Raw genomic sequence first — 19,247 nt, forward strand, 5'->3', positions numbered from 1 at the left:
TGTATATATTACTTACTGTAATCTGTGATTGTCGAGGGAGAGGAGTAGTTGTTGGAGTGATAGTAATACTGCTGGTGACTTTGTTTGTGGCTTTGCCCGCTGTTCCGTTAATTAGGGCTGGAGTTCGGTTATCTTGAGGTGGAGTTGAAGGACTGGCAGGCCTCACAGGACTGGCCACAGCTTGCATGTAAGGGCTTCCTAAGTGAATGTGAATTTTGTTATCCTCAGTAGTTATCACACTTGAACCGTTGCTGTTGGACCTTTGAAACTGCCATGCTGACTGTCTCTCTGGGGAAACTCTGAAGATGGCGTGCTTGGCACCTATCTCTACTGGCTCTGGTGACCGTCCCTGTTCTGGAGAGCTTGCTGAGCCAGTCACAGCCAAAACATGAATGGGAGACATTGTCCTTTCGGGAGTTACAGAGCCACAGGATTCTGGGGTTGGTGCTCTGGCAAAGGTAGCCATAGTAATAGGGGATGTGCCCTGCTCTAAGTTTATGGGGCTGTCAGTAGAGGTTTTTGACTTCACTGGTGTTAGGGACGCATTTTGAATAATGGTTATTCTTTGCTTTGGAGTACCACAGTTGGGTATCACTGCAGTGCTTGTATAAGAGTGAGGACTTTCTGTAGTAGGACTTGTGATTTCAAGAGTGGCTGTATTTTGCCCATGGTCTGGAGTAACCTTTATGTGAAGAGGTTGTCCAGGTGTATGACTTAGGACCAGATCCCCAGGTTGCACGTAATTTCCATTCTGTTTGGCTGGTATTTTTCCATTCTGAGGATGACCTTCCTTGGATTTCATCCAAGGGATCCATAACTTCCTGTTGACTGGATGTGCAGTAGAGGAGTTACATTTGAATGACACTTTTGGCTCATTGTCATTGGGATCTTCATCCTCATTATCACTTTCTTCATATAACTGCCCATTAATTATAGCTTGTTCCAAAGGAATGAGACTTTTGTAATCAGGAGGTTCATTGTCTGCTGGTTCAGTTTGGACTTCTTTAGAAAATACTTGAAGGTCAGAAATTCTCCTTCCATTAAGACTGGGTCGGAGACTCTTACTGAAATGCCGATACCTCTCTAATTCTTTAGTGAGGTTTTCAATCTCCCTTCCTAAGTCCCTATTTCTGTTTTCTTGTTGATTGAGTTTCTTTTGTAGAATTGTATGGTCACCCTGTAAGTGACATATTAAGTCTTCAGTTGCCATATATTCATGAATTTTCTCCTTTAGTGCATCTACCTCCCTTGAGAGGTGACCAGACTTGGCTTCTTCCTCTTTAAGCCTTTTGAAAAGCCACTGTTCCTGACTGGACTCTGTCTTTTCTGCTAACTTGTACCTAGCAAGTTCCATTTTAACGTCCTCAAGTTCCTCCGATAGAAATTTAGCCTTGTCTCTTTCGTTAGCATAGCGTCTCTCGAGAGACTCATATTCATCCTCAGTTTTCATGAGATCATCTTCAATAGCTTTCATGTCTTTTAATTTATGCTTCAGTCTCTCCACCTCTTGGGAAAGCTCTTTAATCTTATTGTTTTCTTGGTGTACAGCTATTGTCGACTTGCCAGTCTCCTGTTTTGATTTATTTTTGAGAAAATCTTTCTCAATAGCTTCTAATGATTGGAGTCTCTTTTTCAGAATGTTAATTTTGGACAAGAGATCATTTCCTTTCTCTTCTTCTGCTTTAAGCTTGATTTTCAGTTCATCCCTCTCTTTGGTCACGTTGTACACCTTTTCCTCTACATCCGTTTTGGACTTTAGCGCTCTTTTGCTTTCCTCAATTAACTTTTCAGTAACCAGCGTCACTTTACCTTGTTCCACTTGAAGCTGAGATGTAACGGCTTGTAGCTTATCTTCTGTCTGCTTCATTTTTTCACTCATCGTTTTCCGTTCATCAACCAGCATCACTGTCAGTGTTTTCAGTTTAGTTAAATCCTCTTTTAGGGTGAATTCTGTCTTCTCTAGCTTACTCTCGATGGTTTCTAACTCTTTGATTCTAACTTTTAAACCATCCAGTTCTTGAGACAGTTGCTTTGTTGTCATCTTTTCTTTTTCTAGATTGCATTTCAGAGCATGACATTCCTGCTTGCTTTTGCCGAAGGCATCTTCCAGTTTTTCCAAATCCATGATCCTTTTGTTGAGTTTGTCAACCTCCAGTTTAAAGTCCTTACTCTGGGATGTCTCCTTTTCCAGCCTTTGGTGGAGATCTCGGCACTGCTCTTCCATTTTTATGAGTTCTTCATCTTTGCCTTCCATCTCTAGTACTCTTTTTCTGAGTTCTTCCACTTCTGCCAGTATGCCGGAATTACCACCTTCTCCCTTGTTTATCTTTTCTCTTATTTCTTGTAATTCTTCTTCCGCTTTTCGTAAAGACCGGTTTGTCTCCTCCAGCTCATCAATTTGGCGACTGAGTGCTGCTAGCTTCAGCCGGAGCTGTCGGTTTTGGCTGTCCTCATTGGTGAGTTTGGCCATGACTGCGTCCTGGCTCTCGCGGAGCTCTGGGACTTGTTTTTGCAGTTCTCTTTCTAACCTGCTCGCCTTGTGCCCTTCTTCCTGAGCTTTGGCTTCGGCAATGGCTAGTTTCTCCCTTGCTTGCTCAGCAGCTGTGGTCAAGTCTTGGATTTTCTGACTCTGGAGGGTGAGCTGTCCAGTGAGCCTCTGTTGTTCATCCACAACCATCAAAGCAAATGATTTCAGTTTGGTCAGCTCCTCCTTGAGTGCAGCAACTTTCTTCTTGTTCTCCTGCTCTCTCAGTTTGTGGTCGGCTGTTTCTTGCTCTATTAGCTTCTTGAATCTGAAAAACACAAAGGTACATTCGGTTTTACTACTTTTGCTCTAGTGGATCGTTGGGAGTAGTGAATCATTCTATAACTTCGGGAATCAACAGCACTCTATGATACTTGGGAGCAGTATGGCTTGGTAAGTAAATAGTCCTGGATTTTGCATTAAGAAGACCTGACTTCAAATCCTGCCTCCTATGCTGATTAGCTCTGTTGCCTTGGGCAAGTCATTTAGCTTCTCTGGCCTTGATTCTGCGTTTGGCTGTGTAAGGGGTTGTATAAGTGACGGAGCTGGAAGTGGTGGCCTTTCAGGGTCTTTTCTGGATTTATATCTGGATTGATAAGAAGTTTAGGTGCTCTCGTGTGCTCTTAATAATAGTTTTGGTTTCCAAAGAATGCTGAGGAGGAGGTGGAAGGGGAAGAGAGTTTGTGAATAAGGATGATACTGTTTGTCCTAATGTAGCCTGGAGACCATCATCTGAGGGTTTAGCTTAAGCACTTTTACTATAGTGAGTGGGAGGTTTAGCTTTTAAAATCTAAACGTCCTGACTTGATAAAAAAACCCAAAAACTTAAGATTCAGTTTGATTTAGTTCTTTTACTTTGTTGATATACAAACATTCAAGAAGCACTGATCCCAGAGGACATAATGATCAGATGGTGGAAAGAACTCTAGATTGCAAGTTAGATTTCTTGTTCTGCTACTTACTATTACCTGCATGAATTTAAGAGAGATACTCTTTTGTGTCTGTTTTCTGGTCTATAAAAATAAAACCGACTTAATGACTTCTTGTCATAGTGACTTAATGACTTTTTAGGCTTCCTTCCAGTTCCTAATCTCTGTATGATATTGTGATTGGCTGCATGGATGAACAAAAGCTAGAATTCAGAGATAAGTCTCAGTTCAGTGTTTCATCAAGGCAGATACCTACTCCTCTTTCAACTTTCCCCAAAACAAAATAAAACAAGGTATATATTCTTATATTTTAAATGTTATTGTTGTTCAGTCATTTCAATTCCGGCTGACTCTTTGGGACCCCAGTTGGAGTTTTTTTTCCAAAGATACTAGATTGGTTTGCCTTCGCCTTTTCCACCTCATTTTATTGATGACGAAGCTGAGACAAACTTGGGTTAAATGACTTGCCCAGGATCACACAGCTACTACTAGTCTGACTTCAGATTTGAACTCCCTCTAGTCTCAGAACTGTATCATCCGCTGCACCACCTAGCTGCCCCAAATCACTCATCCCTGCCGAAAGAGGGCGTACTTTGCTACAGCTCTGCAGTCTCAGGATTGTAGAGGGAGCATGGGAAGAGAGAAAGGAAGCAGTCATAGGTTCCTGTGATTATGTGCATGATACCGCTTGATCTTTGGGACTACAGCTTTTACTGACGTTGTACGTAAAGAGATGCTTCTGAACTAGAAGTGGAAGGAACTGGATTTTTTTTTCTTTAGTAGTGGCAAGTAGCGTTGTAACACCTAGCCACAGACTTCCCAAGATGGTTAGATGGAGATAGTTTGTAACCATAGAGGAAAGAGTTTCCCTGCCAAGCCAAGTGGCTTTGCACTATGGGATTTGAACTTTGGCCTTACATTCACAACTTTTTAGCTTAGGTGTAGCAGTATCTGATTACTCAGTGGTGCAGGGTGTTACTTGAACCCATTCATTTTGAGTCAGGTTGATTTGCAGTTCACTGTGCATTGTGTGTTCGTAGGTTTCCTTCCTTCAGTGAGGATGGAGGAGGTTTGTCTTTCAGCCCTGTTAGGTGGGATTGATTTTGGGTTTTTTTTTATTTTTGTCAAGAAAATATTTTTCAACAGTAGATAACTAACTTTCAAGCCAAATGGATCCTAAGCGTGCAGAAGTCTTCCATAATTCCCCATTTCTTTTGAATCTACTTGAGTAATAGTCCCATTTTTCTCAGTCTTTAACAGGGTTATGTTCATTTATTACATTTTGATCAGAATTTAGTATGACTATCATGTCCTTTCTTAAACAGTTATTATGCACATTTACAGACCCACTCGTCATGTTTCATTGCTTCTCAGAAGTGCCCCTCTGTTTTTAAAGATTGTTTTCAGGGGAGCCAAAGCCTCACTCGATTCCCCCAAACTGTTGTCCGAGGACCAGCCTTGCTGAGCAGAATGACGCCAGCAGAAAAGCTAATGGATGGCAACTTTTTTAGACTAGGTTACAGAGCAGCCTTGGTAAGTGTGTATTTCCTGCAACCGGTCTTTTAAACTGCATTGTTCCAGATACCAAGGGTGTTTTCTGGAGTTTGGGTGTAAGCTCAATATTTAGTGACCCTTCAGGTCTGTCAGGCTTTTAGAATCTAGAGTTGAAAAGGACATGCCTTATTTGTGGAGTGTTATTCATAGACACCATGTGAACAGTCGGATTTCCTGGTCTCTGACGGTGCTTCTACTAACCCAAGCTGTGCTACTGGTTAGAAGGAACCTTAAGCCAAGGGTGTGATTTAAATCAACTCAGATTTATAACTACTGCTAAAAAAAAAAGGACTGGAAATGTATATTTTTCAGATGGTTGGTCAGGTGGGGCTTTTTGCTAGAGAAAAACCAAAAGGTTGTTAGATGTGATTTCTTCCCCTTCCCTCCCACCAGTGTTGAGAGATTTAAATGTGGGATAACAAACATTATATACTTGTAAATTTTATTTTTAAGGTACCTAGATGTGTGACGCTGACAAGTAGAATGACATGCCTCTAAGAAGCATGGGATTAGAGGTCGCCTTTGCTTAAATGAATTTTAAAATAAGATTCCATTTATCTCTTTCTATCTGTGCCTATATACATGTATTTAACAATGTGCTTCCATTTCAGACAAAAGTCGTTCCCGTCACTTAGTCCCAGTATTCCTAAGCATGTCCACTTATTGACCCCATAGACTAAAGAACATTTACTGAAACCTTTCCAGCAAAAACAGGCGTTGGAAACTGGTTTTATAGACCTAAATGTGAGGCAGTCAGGCCCGAGTGTCCTGTTCCAGCCTCCCTTTGGTGTTTCTATTATAGCTCAGCACTTACATAACTTACTGTGGTTTATCGCTATCATTATATGCAATAGCGATCGCTTAGTTTTCCTAAAAAATTACATCTGTCGTTTTGAAAGGTCTTTGTTGTTAACCACAATTATTCTTGTTTTACAAATGACATACTTCAGAGTAACTTTCCCTTTACATGTTTAAACACCCCTGGAGGTGCGTGCACACGTTTATTTCCTTCTGGAAGTAATAAGGTTGTAAGTGTCAAGCAATTATGCAGTGACATTGGCACGTTTCTTTCTGGGAGAACTGTCAAAGTAGTGTTTGGAATGGTTTTTAGAGAGGCTAGTTCTGAAAAGAGATGCTCATTATTGTGTAGAAGAACTTGGGAGCCCTCTGCGGAAAGGTCTTTAAAGAGGAAAAGAGCAGCAGTAAATGACACGGACGATGGTGCCTCTCCACACTGTTCTTATCTGAGTCTTAGAACGGTCACGTGACATAAAGAGTGTGTATTAAAATATATATATACACCCATACACACATATATGTAGTGTGTGCATAATACATGTCCTTGTTTTCTCTCAGTAGAATGTAAGCTCTTTGCAGGTAGGGAGTGTTTCCCTGAACATATTTGGCATCTCCCGGTATTTCATACAGTGTCTGGCACACTCTCGCTGCCTGATAAGTACTTGATTGATTGATTGATTGAAGGCAGCTGGGTGGCCCAGGAGGATAGAGCGCTCTGCCCAGAGTTCAGATTCTGCCTCAGATACTTTGTGATCCTAGACAAGGCACTTAACTTCTGTCTGCATGTTTCCTCATCTATAAAGGGAGATTAAAAAATAATAATAACAGCACCAACCTCACCAGGTTGTTGTGAAGATTAATAAGATAATATTTGTAAAGCACTTCACAAAAGAAAATTTATTCTATCTAAAAGGAATAACAAGTTGTACATAACAGATTTGCAGTTTCATGTGCAGTCCTTTTTCATTAGAGCATATTATGGCAATGCTTGTTTTATCCCATAAATTAAAAAGAAAATAAATACAGATTTAGAGAAAAAAGCCTTAAAGTGCTATATAAATTCCAGTTATTAGCCAGCTGTTATTATAAACTTTCAGGCTCTTTTGTGGAGCCTGAAGTGATCGACTTGGGAGACAGCTCAAGTCTTCCATGTTAGTGTTCTCTGGCTCTTGAAGCTAGAAGTAATCTCTTTTTCTAAATTCGCCTCCTACTGCCTTTTATCTCAGTTATTTACCTACATTCCTTGTGTGCCCCATGGTGCATTTAGGGTTACGATTCTACCGCAATGGACCGCGTATGGTGAATGTCTAAGAATGTCTATTTAACCAGTGAATTCATGCATAGGTGGACCTGTGCTTCTTCATCTTTGTCCCCTTCCCTGGCGAGAACCCATGTCTGTAGTCCTTAGTTGACTTAGAACTGCCGTCCTCCCTCTGTATGTCATTCCCTGCTCCTCCCTCCTCCCCCCCAGCTCTCTGTTGCTCTCAGTGAACTGCACATTCCAGTGCTATGGACTTCTTTTCGTGTTATAAGAGTGAAAAACCCATCTTGCCTGAAAGATTGCACTATCATGTTTGATGCCGCGATGGCCTGACCCAAGGGCTTTGTTCAGCTTTGACATCTACTTGGTGCTGTAGTGCATCAATATGGTGTTAATTGAATGAACTATTAATGAAGGAAAAAAAATTCAATCTTCCTCTGGAAAATCCTTTCGTTTTTGCCGTCTTCCACTGTTATAGGTCCCTAAGGAGAAGAGACATGTTGCTTCGTTCTGGTGAATTCTGCAAGCTGATGATCCCTGGGCTAGTTGTTGGTTAAACGTTCCTATCAGCAATAAAGCCAGTCTTTCACTGCCTGACATCGAAAGGCCATGTCTGTCAGATTCTTTGCCAAATAGGGCAGATCCAGCTTTTGCCCTCTCATTTCCTTTCTCCAGACCCTAAAAAATCCTGTAACGATGAGAATGTGTCTCCACATGGTCTCATGTATCTGTTTCCAACCACTGTTTAAAACATGGGCAAGGACCCATTCAGTTGCCTGGTTTTAAAATTGGGACTGTTCCCAGGGATGTAGTAGGATGTGGAATTGGCAGTTATTTCCTTCATTCAACAAATACTTATTTAATGCCTACTGTGTGCTAACTATCTCTTTATAAATATAAGGTACTGTTACATTAAATTTAATGAGACCTTAACTCATTACAGGGGGTGGTTAGGTGTGGTGTGCCAGGAGTCAGGAAGACCTGAGTTCAAATCTGGCCTCAGATACTTACTAGCTGTGTGACCCTGGGCAAGTCACTTAACCCTGTTTCCTCATCTCTAAAATGAGCTGGAGAAGGAATTGACAAATCACTCCGGTATCTTTGCCAAGAAAACCTCAAATGAGGTCATGAAGAGTTGGACACAACCGGAAAAAATTTTACAACTAAAACTCATTATGGTGGCATGGGTTCTATTAAATTAATCCATTACAATAATCTAACTTTGGGATAGACAATTTCTTGGGGATAAGCAAGCATCTTCAAAAGTTATACATCTTTAAGATATCTTTCTGGTTTATTGTGGTGCTCCCATTATCCTGGTAAGGATTTAATTTCTCAGCATCTATTATTTGCCTTAATTTTCCTTCCAAAGTTGCCTCCTTCCATTGGTTGCTTCTTTTCCTTCAGAGATTTACCAGGTTTCTGTTAAGTAGCACAGCTGGATCATTAAATTCCCTTGAATGGTTGGTTTTATCAACTAGCAGAATTTCTGGTCTTACGGCAGGGGTTGGTTGGTCTGTGGTTATGGATCTGTCCCAGTATGTCTTGTAGCAGTTATTTTATAAGGTGTAATTACTAATGTTAACATTCTGAATGGACAGTAGCTGAAAAGATTGTGAAATAATTCCTGACTGTCAAGCCCTTTTGTTGAACATTGATTCACACTTTTCACTGGAATCTTGAAGCCGTGTGGTTCAGTGGAAAGAGTGCTGAATTTGAAGTCGGAGACTTGCATTCACACCCTGGTTTTGTTAAGTTCTCCTTCTGTGACTCTGAGGACGTCACTTTAACCTTTAAATTTTCTCTTGTCTAAAATAAGGAGGTTTGGACTTCACAAGGGCCTTCCTGCCCTAGATGTCCAGTCCCAAGACACACTTAGTAGCTATTCATGTGATGGCTGTTTCTTTATTGTACCCGTCCTTCTTCAATAGAACTGTGTCCCATTTAGTGTCATGTTTAGGTATGTTTATCAAAGTACCTGTGAAGAATCTTTTTCATTTTACGTATTCCTGGTTCCTTTGTTTTTCCCCCCAACAGTCAAAGGTGCCTTGTTTTGTTCTTGTAATTACAGCAGCGATCGCATGCCATAGTCACAGTGTCATGAGTCAGATTCATTTGGCTTGGTCAGCACCATCTCTTAGAACGCTAACTCTTTTTTTATTTTTGGCATCTGCCCGTAGAGTGTGACTGTGTCTGTTTAATGTCTTCAGTATTCAAGATCATGTCATCATTGAGGTCATTGAGAAAACTCTAAATGGGTGACTCCAACTCTAGTGAACTGATTCCCTTAACTGTTTCCCTCCCATGTGAACGTGGAATTTGGGCATGCAGTGATAAAGGAGGAAGACGGAGAGAAAGAGTTTGCTGGTGAGAAGTAAACACAGTGGGAGTAAGCCTGTGACTTCTCTGCCTTCATCAGCCATTTTCATTATGATTTAGGAGCTTTTAACTATTTCTCTACCCCTTAAAGGGGGTAAATTCTTTGTGATTTTGCGTGTATTTTGTGTTCAATGAAAACCTTCTATTCAAAGAAATATAAACCCGGAAGGCAGAGCGCATGGCAAATTTTCAGTCCTTTGTCACCCATATGTCCAACTCTTCTTGACCCCATTTGGGATTTTCTCAGCAAAGATACTTCCGTTTGTAATTTCCTTTTCCAATTCATTTTACAGATGAGGAAACTGAGGCCAACAGAATTAAGTGACTTGCCCAGGGTCACCCAGCTAGTGTTTGAACTCATGAAGATGAGTCTTCCTGACTCCAGGCCTGGTGCTCAATCTGCTGTGCTACCTCCCTTCCCACAATACACTGGTATAATAATAGTAACATTTATACCAGGGGAGCTAGATGGTGCGGTGGACTACAACTTACTGTGTGCCTGGAAGTGTGCTAAATGTTTTATCATTACTATCTCATTTGATTCTCATTTGAGGGAGATGCCTTTGTCCCCATTTTACAGATGAGGAAACCGAGGCAGAAAGGGGTCAGGTGCTTTGCACAGGGTAGCCAAGCTAGTAAGTGTCTGAGTCTGGATTTGAACTCAGCTCACACACACATACACAAAGACTACAACCACCACCATCCTTCACATAGAATTTTAGACCTGGAAGGGACTTTGGAATGCATGTAGCCCAACTGACTTATTTGATTGATGGGGAAACTAAGGTCCAGAGACACTGTAGAGCTTGCATGAGATCACATAGCTAGTCCATTGGTCTTCCCACTCTGCCACACTGCCTCTCATAAAGGTTAGTTGGGAATTTGAATAGACATATCTTTCCCTGTAAACTACTCTTCCTCCTAGTCAGAATCAATTAGAACAGAAAGCATTTATTAATTATCTACTGTATTTTAGGTACTAGAGATCCAAAGAGAAAAATTAAATCCTGCCTACCTTCAAGGGGCTTGTAAACAAATAAACACAAAATATATTCTAAATAAATAACTTGGGAGGAAGTTGTAAAAGCCTTCAGGAGGTAGTTCCTGGGACCATTTGAATTAGTCAGTCAAGCAGATATTTCTTAAGCACTTGGGGAGCTAGGGATTTCAAAAGCCCAGGGAGAGATGAGAATGTGTTCCAGGAGTAGGGCACAGAGAGCCCGCGTGGAAAGACATGGAGATGGAGAATCCATTTCCTGGAAGGATTTATTCTGGAAACAGCAAGTAAGCTTATTTGGCTGGAACATAGACTTGGATAAAGTGTTGTTGTTCAGTTCTTTCAGTTGTGTCTGACTATTTGTGACCCTGTTTGGGGTTTTCTTGGGGAAGATACTGGAGTGGTTTACCATTTCCTTTTCCAGCTCATTTTACAGATGAAGAAACTGAGGCAAATGGGGTCATACAGCTTGTACGTGTCTGTGATCAGATGTGGGTAAAGAGTAGTAATATACAGTAAGTCTGAAAAAGTAGGTTGGTGTTAGATTGTGAAGGGCTCCAGATGTGAAAGAGTTGTTTGTATTTTGTTCTAGAGACAATGGGAACTCCTGTGTCTCTTTGATCCAGGGGACTTTTGTGATCAGACTCGTGATTTAGGCAGCTTGGTGGAGGATGCACTAGAGAAGCTAGGAGCAAATACATCCTCATTGACTGAGAACACACTTGAATCAGGGAGACCCATAAGGAGATTCTTGCAGTAACCCAGGAAAGAGGTGATCATATCCTGAACTGCAGTGGTGCCAAGGGTCAGTGAGACACATTGGTGAGGTAGATAACCATAGCATTCTTTGTAATGGATTGGGTATGCAGAGGGAAGGAGAGGGATGGATTAAAGGACTCTCAGCTTCTCAGTGTGGGTGGCCGGAAGACAATGACAGAAATAGGGAAATTAGGATGAGGTGTAGGCTGTGGAGGAAAGCTCGTGAGTTCTGTTTTGAACATGTGGTTAGAGATCCCTGTGGTACAGCTAAGGGTCTTAACAGGCAGTTGGTGATGGACTGGAACTTAGGAGAGAGTAGGTCTGGAAATCTCTGTGTGTGCACACATACGCATATTTACATATAAATATGGATCTAACAGTCATGATTTGGGTCAGGTCATTTAACTGAGTCTCATGTTCCTCCTCTAAAATGACGGGATTGGTCTAAATTATTCTCTAAGGTCCCATTCCGTTACACAGTTTTCTAAGCCTACATGCCATCTGTCACTGTGTGCTCTGGAGTCCAACCTCTTCAGCTTATCCCATCTGTCCCCACTCTTTTCTCTTTCCACTGCTGTTGCCTGCTTGGACTCCTGAGGAATCTTCCCATCAGACCACCCATCCCTTGCATGGCTGCCATACTAATCCTCCTTATAAGAGTCTGGGCATGTCCTTCCTGCTCAGAAGGTCTTCAGGGCCTCTCTAGTGCTGCTGGGGCTTCCAGAGTCTGGCATCATCCCACTTTTTCCAGCATCTTCTCATATCTCACCTTTCCATGTACTCCTAAACTTGCCCTGTGTTCCTCACTTCCTTTTGTCTTTCCCGAGACTGTTCTCTGCACCTAAAGTATTTATTCCACCTTTTCTTTTTTGTTTTACTCCAGTGTATATATGGGCAAGGGCTATGTCATATCTGTAGAGCTCCTAGCAGAGTGTTCTGAACAAAACAGGTATTTAGTGTCTGTAGCTGCAGCTCCCGCCATCCTTTTAGAGCCCAACTTTAAGGCCACCTTCTCTTTAAACACTGATTTTTTGCAGTTGGTAAGATCCTCCCCATCACATAATCACACAGTCTTCATGTTTCTTCATTGAGGCTTTGAAATGTGTAGAATTCTTTATTTACGTTCCTTCATTAGACCCTCATCAAAGTCCTTTGTGGTAGATGCTTACAGGGGTGGCCATTCACATTTTGCAGGTGAGGAAACTGAGATTGGGTTGACATAGTTACATAACTGGCAGAATTTGATCCCAGCTCTTCCTGACCCACAGTCCAGTTCTCTGTCTGCTGCTTCTATCCAGGGATTGAAGAGGTCATCTAGGGATAGTCCAACTCTCCCATAGAATGTTGACGTTGTTCAGTTGTGCCCAACTTTTTGTGACCAGTAGGCCATAATGTCTATAGGGTTTCTTGGCAAAGATGCTGGGGTAGTTTGCCATTTCCTTCTTCAGTTCATTTTACAGATGAGGAAACTGAGGCAAACAAGCTTTGTCACAAGGTTTGTGACCTTGCCCAGGCTTACACAATTAGAAAGTGTCTGAGGTCAGATTTGAATTCAGGTCTTCCTGACTCCAGGCCAGCACTTTATCCACCACAGCACCACCTAGCTGTCTCTTCTAAAACTTTGTACCTTACAGTTATTTGCCTATGCTGCTTTTCACTTTACTAGATTACAAGCTCCCTGTGGGCAGAAACCATAGATTATCTCAAACTTTGTATCTCCCCACTGTCTAGCACACCTTGTCCTATGCATGTATCAATTTATTAAATATTTGATGAACTGTACTAGATGCTATTGCCATGAAAACCCAGGCACTAGGGAAGAGATAGTGGGGAAGGGCTGTGAGCACCAAGTACAGTTTGTACAAGAAAATTTTCTTGTTTTTAACTCCTGGAGGTTAATAGTGTAAACTTAACCTAGGGGGAAAAAGTAATGATAGGAACCCAACTGTGGAAGTGGTCTGTTTAGAGGCTACCTTGGAAGGAAGCCTGGTACATCATATCAGACTGCAGTGTACACGTGTAATTTAACTTAGTCCAGAATTCATTGAACTTGATTGAAAAGTCTGTTATGCATTTGAAATATTTTCTATGAGACTGAATTCTGCCCAGCGTAGGCAGTCCTATGCATTGTTCACTGAATTCCTGCATAAGATTAATGATTCTCTTCAAAGCTATTTCCAGAAATGAAAATGTCATCATAACTTGGAAGGCACCTCCTGCACAAGCCCCTCATTGTGGAGTTGAGCAGAGTGCAAAGTCAGAGGGCCCAAGACCATACAGCTTGTTAGTGGCTGCTCCCTTCCTTTCAGACAACAGCTCAAGGACCACCTTCTTTCTCCATGAAGCTTCTCCCGAGCCCCTGTCCCCAGCTGCTAGAGCTCTCCCTCCCAAGCAGAGATTCAGTTTGTGCGCCTCTCAGTGTCCAATTCCAGATGCCTTTCTTTGCTGTACATAGTGATAAGCAGGTATTCATTACATGTATGTCCTGGTAGACTTAGTGTGTCCCTTTAGCATTTGCTCTCCACCCTCACTCAGCCTTTGTTTTTAGGGGGGAGAGAACCTGGGACTTTATTTGGTGTGCCAGACTCCAGGGTGAGGAAACTCCTGCTCTCCTTGCTTCCTTTCTATACAAGTTATGGCCTTAGCGAGCTGCCTAGAGCAGCGCGGTCAAACTCAAATGGAACCAGAGCCTTGTGACCCCACATTGACTTAAAATACAACCAATTAACATTATCTATGTTTTGTTTCTATTCATTTCATTAAACATTTCCCAATTACATTTTAATGTGGTTCTGCAATTAAGTCTCTTTTAGTCGCCACCAGAAAGAAGTTGGACCCCTCTGGTCTGAAGTACTGAAAAGTTAAGTGACACAGGGTTACACAGCCACGATATATTTAGTATTTATCAGATGAACTTGAAATCCAGCCTTCCTGGTCTATTCTTTAAGAACCGTGAGGGCAGAGATGTATCTTGTTGTTCAGTCACTGTCTCTTCTTGACCTAATTTGGGGTTTTTTTGACAAAGATACCAGAGTTGTTTACCATTTCCTTCTCCAGCTCATTTTACAGATGAGGAAACTGAGCCAAACAGAGTTGAGTGACTTGCCCAGGGTCACACAGATAGTAAGTGTCTGAGACTGAATTTGTGCACTATGGCACCATCTAGCTGCCCAATGCAACTGTAGACGCTTAATTATGTGGAGTGTGCAGAATACGCTAGGTACTCTGGATATAAGACAAGATACAGTCCCTGCCCGCAACATGCTGTCTCTCAAAACTTGTGTTTTTAGAGTGGACAAATGTAGCCCCTTTAGATTTCAAATCTAGACAACTGAGTATGAGGCATTTCAGGAGTGATATATTTTCCAAGTACCTATAGGGAACTCAAAGGGAAAAGATTTAGATTGCTAAGGAACACCCTTTTGTCTTATAAAAACATTTTATGCATGATTCTTTTTTTTTTGGAAGACAGAACCAAAACATTTATTCAGACATCAGAAAGCCAAATCCATCATAGTAACAAAATACACAATAACACAAGTATACACAAAATACACAAGTATACACAATAACAATGCAGAGAAACAGTACCATCCCCAAGCCTTCCCCTGCTAGGCTTCCTACAAACCAGCTCCCTTAAACAAATCACAAATAAGCTCTTTCACTCGTGATTGCCAGCTGCCTCCTTGCCTGCATCTGTCCTAGCTCGGATTACTCTCATGACTAACTTCCTCTCAGCTCTGCTCTAGTTCCACCTCTTCCTATTCTACCCATTTAGTAAGATCCTCCCACCACAGGCTCCATGTGCCTCAGACTTCCATGTGACCTAGGCAGGTCACATGGGCCTATTAATGAATGGGAAAGATCTTCCCATTTAAATTACCTTTACAACCCTAACCCTCTTACTGATTTGTGAGCACATACTGGTCCAACTTTAGTTAAGATGAAAAATGGCTGGTCGGCATCCTCCATGTAATTATATCACTTACAGTTTCCAGTCATGGATTGATAAGTGGTTTAACTTCTCCTCGTAATGAACTGACTTATTGATTATGGTCAGTCCATATCTTTTCTCTCCAAGTTTTTTTAAATAGATTTTCTTGTGGAAGATATATAGAACGTATGTACTTTGCTAGTAATTAAGCTTTGGGTTTTTTTTTAATTTTAATTTAAAAATTCAGTAGGAAGATCAGACAAATGACTGAAATACTTTATTCATGATTCTTATCACATAGCCATATATATATGTATATTTATACCTATATACATATAAGCTTAGCACACATTCTTTGAATGTATCCACAAAGTAGCTGCATTGACCTTTGTTAAAATAGCGCTTTTGTTTTTATTGGTCACCTTTTTTTTGTTACTATAATTAATACTAATAAATTATTTGCAGTTTTTATTATGCAGAGAAATTCTATTCCTAGGTATGAAAAATAGTTTTTTTCTAATACAAATATTAAATTATTCAACATTTATTAAGTATCTACTATGTCCTAGGTGCTTTGGTAGACACTGGAGATTTTAAAAAACAGGCAAAAGTTAGTCATGATAGTCCCAGGGTGGGGAATATTTGGTCTCGAGGCCACATGTAGCCCTCTAGGTCCTCAAGTACCTCCCTTTGACTGAATCCAAAATATACACTGTGAAGTTTGGATTCTGCCAAAAGGCAGCACTTGAAGACCTAGAGAAATTTGGATTCAGTCAAAGGGCCACACTTGCGGATCTAGTAAAGTTTGGATTGTATATTAGCAAACACAGCTCATGGTTGTATAGTACTTTGTCTTATAAAATATGTTCTTCACAGCAGCCCTGTGAGGTAGTTGGTCAAAGTATTTTTTTTTTAATCTCAGAGAGTTTTATTTATCCAAGGCTATTCAGTGGGCAGAGACATTTCCTTGTACTGTGCCTACAGTATATTCTCTCTTTGTCATTGATTGGGTTCTTAATTTTAGCAAAATATGTCCCCCTTCTCATCCATAAGCTTTAAATAAAAAAAAACCCACAACACAATTGGTTTTCTGTAGTTACCACTACTACAGGGAAAGTCTCTTGGCCTTGAGAAAGCTAAAAGACAGTGGCAACATTGCATGAGGTCATACAAAGTCAGTGGGCATGACATGAATTGTGATCCAGCAAAGGAAACAAGGAGGAGAACCCAGAGAGGATAGTGTCATGAAAACCCAGAGGGAATACGGTACCCAAGGGGTGGGTGTGGGGCTGATCACCAGTGCCTAATGCTGCACAGAGATGGAAAAAGGGTGAGGATAGAGAAAAGGCTGTCAGATTTTGTCCTTTAGAAATCACTGGTAAATTTGGAGAGAGCAGCCTGGGTGGAGTGGTGAGTGACCAGGAGGAGAGGGAATAGGAATTTGGTAACGAAAGGAAGTAGAGAAAGATGGCACAGTGGATGGAGCCCTGGGCTTGCAATCAGTGTAACTCTTCTTGCATTCAACTCTGGCCTCAGACACTTCATAGCTGTGTGACCCTGGGCAAGTCACTTAAGTCTGTTTGCCTCAGATTCCTCATTTGTAAAATGAACTGGAGAAGGAAATGGTGAATCACTTCAGTATTTCTGTCAAGAAAACCCCCAAATGGGGTCACAGAGTCTGACTGAAATGACTGAACAACAAGACATAGAACAGTAGTGTGAATAGGTTCAGATGGGAATGCTTTAAAGGCTGAGAGGGACTTGGACTTGCTTATAGGAGACAGGAAAGGAAAGGAGTGGAGAGGGAGAGGGGGAAGATTCAAGAGTTGGAATAATTGTAGAGGCGGTCTGCTGGAGAAAATAGGGGATGTGGCCAAGACCTACAGAGAGTTGGCTCTTCATGGGACATTGAGTGGAGATGAGGTCAAAGGTTTGGGGGATGCAGCAAGGGAGTCTCTCTTTCTCTGGAAAGGGAACATCCTCAGTTAAGAGGGCAAGGGGGAGGGCAGTGTGGGAGGTTTGAGGGAAAAGCTTGGGATAATCTTTGTGGAGAGTGGGAGCAAGAGCCAGTCAGTGAGGAGTGGAGGCTCTTGCTGCCTCCTTTAATGGCATCCTGCAGCCTCATTCATCAGCATGTGAGTAGGAGTGGAGGAAATGAATGGAGAAGAGTAAGCCAGGGTGGGGTTGCTCTGTAGATAGTCAGTGGCATGGAATTTTAAAGCTGGAAGAGACCTTAGAAATCATCTCATCTATTATTTCCCAATCCACATTATACTGTGGAGTAGTAAAATATGGAAGCACTCTATCTGGAACTGTTTGGCTAGCCTCAACCCCAGCTCACTGGCAATTTAGAGGGCAAGGAGGGGAGCTGGGTGGCCCAGTGGATGGAGCATCTGGCCTGGAGTTAGGAAGACCTGACTTCAAATCTGGCATAAGACACATATTAGCTGTGTGACCCTGAGCAAGTCACTTAACCCTGTTGGCCTCACTTTCCTCATGTAAAATGACCTGGAGAAAGACATGGCAAGTCACTCCAGTATCTCTGTTAAGAAAACCCCATAAGGGGTCACAAAAAGTCAAATACAGCTGACATTAACAGGAAGTTGTTTTCTGCCTACAGGTTTTAAGAAATAAGAATTTTTTGGCAGTAAAAGCTTTGCAGATCAGATAAATATTGTCAGAGCAGCGTCAACCTCACCTGGCCTGATTCTTTTTTTCAGGCGAAGACACTGAAGTCCAGACTGGTTGTGATTTCTTGTTCAAGGTCACCGAATGGGTGAGAGGCCAAACCAGGACTAAACCAACCAGCTACTACTGAGTAACTGATCATTGCATAATACCAGCAAGCACAACCTGTTCCCGACGTTAATGTGCAGCACAACGTATCAGTTCCTTTAAGATATCCGGAAGAAGGGCAACTTGAAAACCCAGTGGGAACATGAACGTGAAAGCTGAAAGGAAGGGGAGAAGCGCTTCCATAGAGTCTGATGTGCCAGACTCTGTGCTAAGGACTTTACAGACATTGTCTCATTGGATCCTCACAACAACCCCACAAGTTAGGTTATCCCCATTTTACAGATGAGAATACTGACATAATTAGTCATTCAGTTGGTCTGTGAACACTGAGAGTAATTAGCTATCTCTTCAGTAGTTAGTGGTTATAGAGAGCTTTAAGATTTGAAAAGCACTTTTTAAATATTATCTCATTTTACCCACTAAACAATCCTTTGAAGTAGGTTTCTATTATTATAACCATTTTATAGATAAGGATAGTGATAAAACTAGCCATTCATTTTGGCTACAATTGCAAAGGACTTTTGGAGGTAGTATCTCGTTTTCTCCTCACAATAACTCCTTGAGGTAGGTTGCTGTTATTACCCCCATTTTACAGGTGCAAATACTGAGGCATGCAGAGATTGAGTGACTTGCCCAGGGTCACACAGCTAGCAAAGTCCTGGGCTCTAGACTTGGAGTCAGGAAAACTCCTCTTCCTGAGTTCAAATCTGGCCTCAGATAGTTACTAGCTGTGTGACCCTGAGTGAATCACTTAACCCTGTTTGCCTCAGTTTCCTCATCTATGAAATGAGCTGGAGAAGGAAATGGCAAACCACTCCAGTATCTTTGCCGAGAAAACCCCAAATGTGGTCACAGAGTCAGATGTGACTGAACAACAACAACTTGCCGACTCCAGATCTGTTGCCATATACACCGTGCCCCCTTGCTGCCTCACCAGGCAACTCTTCTGAGTGAGAAAGCCAAAATGGTGAAAAGAGGCAGTTTGAAAAACATCAGCACCACCCCCTGAGAGAGTTCCACCCATGCTGCTCCAGGACAGGTGACATCCATTAACTCTCTTTCCATCACTAACCTCCAGAGTGTTCCTCTCAGCCCCATGCTCCCACATGGAAGTACCAAGTGGATTGGCATTTCCTTTGAATATGTCTAATGTTTATGAAATTATGTATATTTTTCAGATTCTTTACAGTAACTGACAACTCTTGATTTTCTTCTCCAAGGCTCAAAGTTATTGGAGACCAGTGATTATTGTTCCTTTTTCCCCCACCCGCCTAGTGTTGCTCTGCAGCTGAATGAGGACATCCTGTGCCCTTCCT

General features: G+C 41.7%; 2 protein-coding genes across 6 annotated transcripts in view; one reads left to right on the top strand and one right to left on the bottom strand.

Moving 5' to 3' along the window:
• CMSS1 (cms1 ribosomal small subunit homolog) overlaps positions 1–19,247 on the top strand; it is a 414,416-nt gene that overhangs the window by 31,036 nt on the left and 364,133 nt on the right. The window lies entirely within an intron of this gene.
• LOC140507272 (filamin A-interacting protein 1-like) overlaps positions 1–19,247 on the bottom strand; it is a 61,772-nt gene that overhangs the window by 25,073 nt on the left and 17,452 nt on the right. The window contains exon 2 of the mRNA XM_072615388.1: positions 17–2,792. Within this exon, the coding sequence (XP_072471489.1) occupies positions 17–2,677 (2,661 nt within the window). The 5' untranslated portion in view covers positions 2,678–2,792. The remainder of the gene's footprint in view (positions 1–16; positions 2,793–19,247) is intronic.

Source organism: Notamacropus eugenii, chromosome 5 (genome assembly GCF_028372415.1).
Source record: "Notamacropus eugenii isolate mMacEug1 chromosome 5, mMacEug1.pri_v2, whole genome shotgun sequence".
Classification (NCBI taxonomy): Eukaryota; Metazoa; Chordata; class Mammalia; order Diprotodontia; family Macropodidae; genus Notamacropus; species Notamacropus eugenii.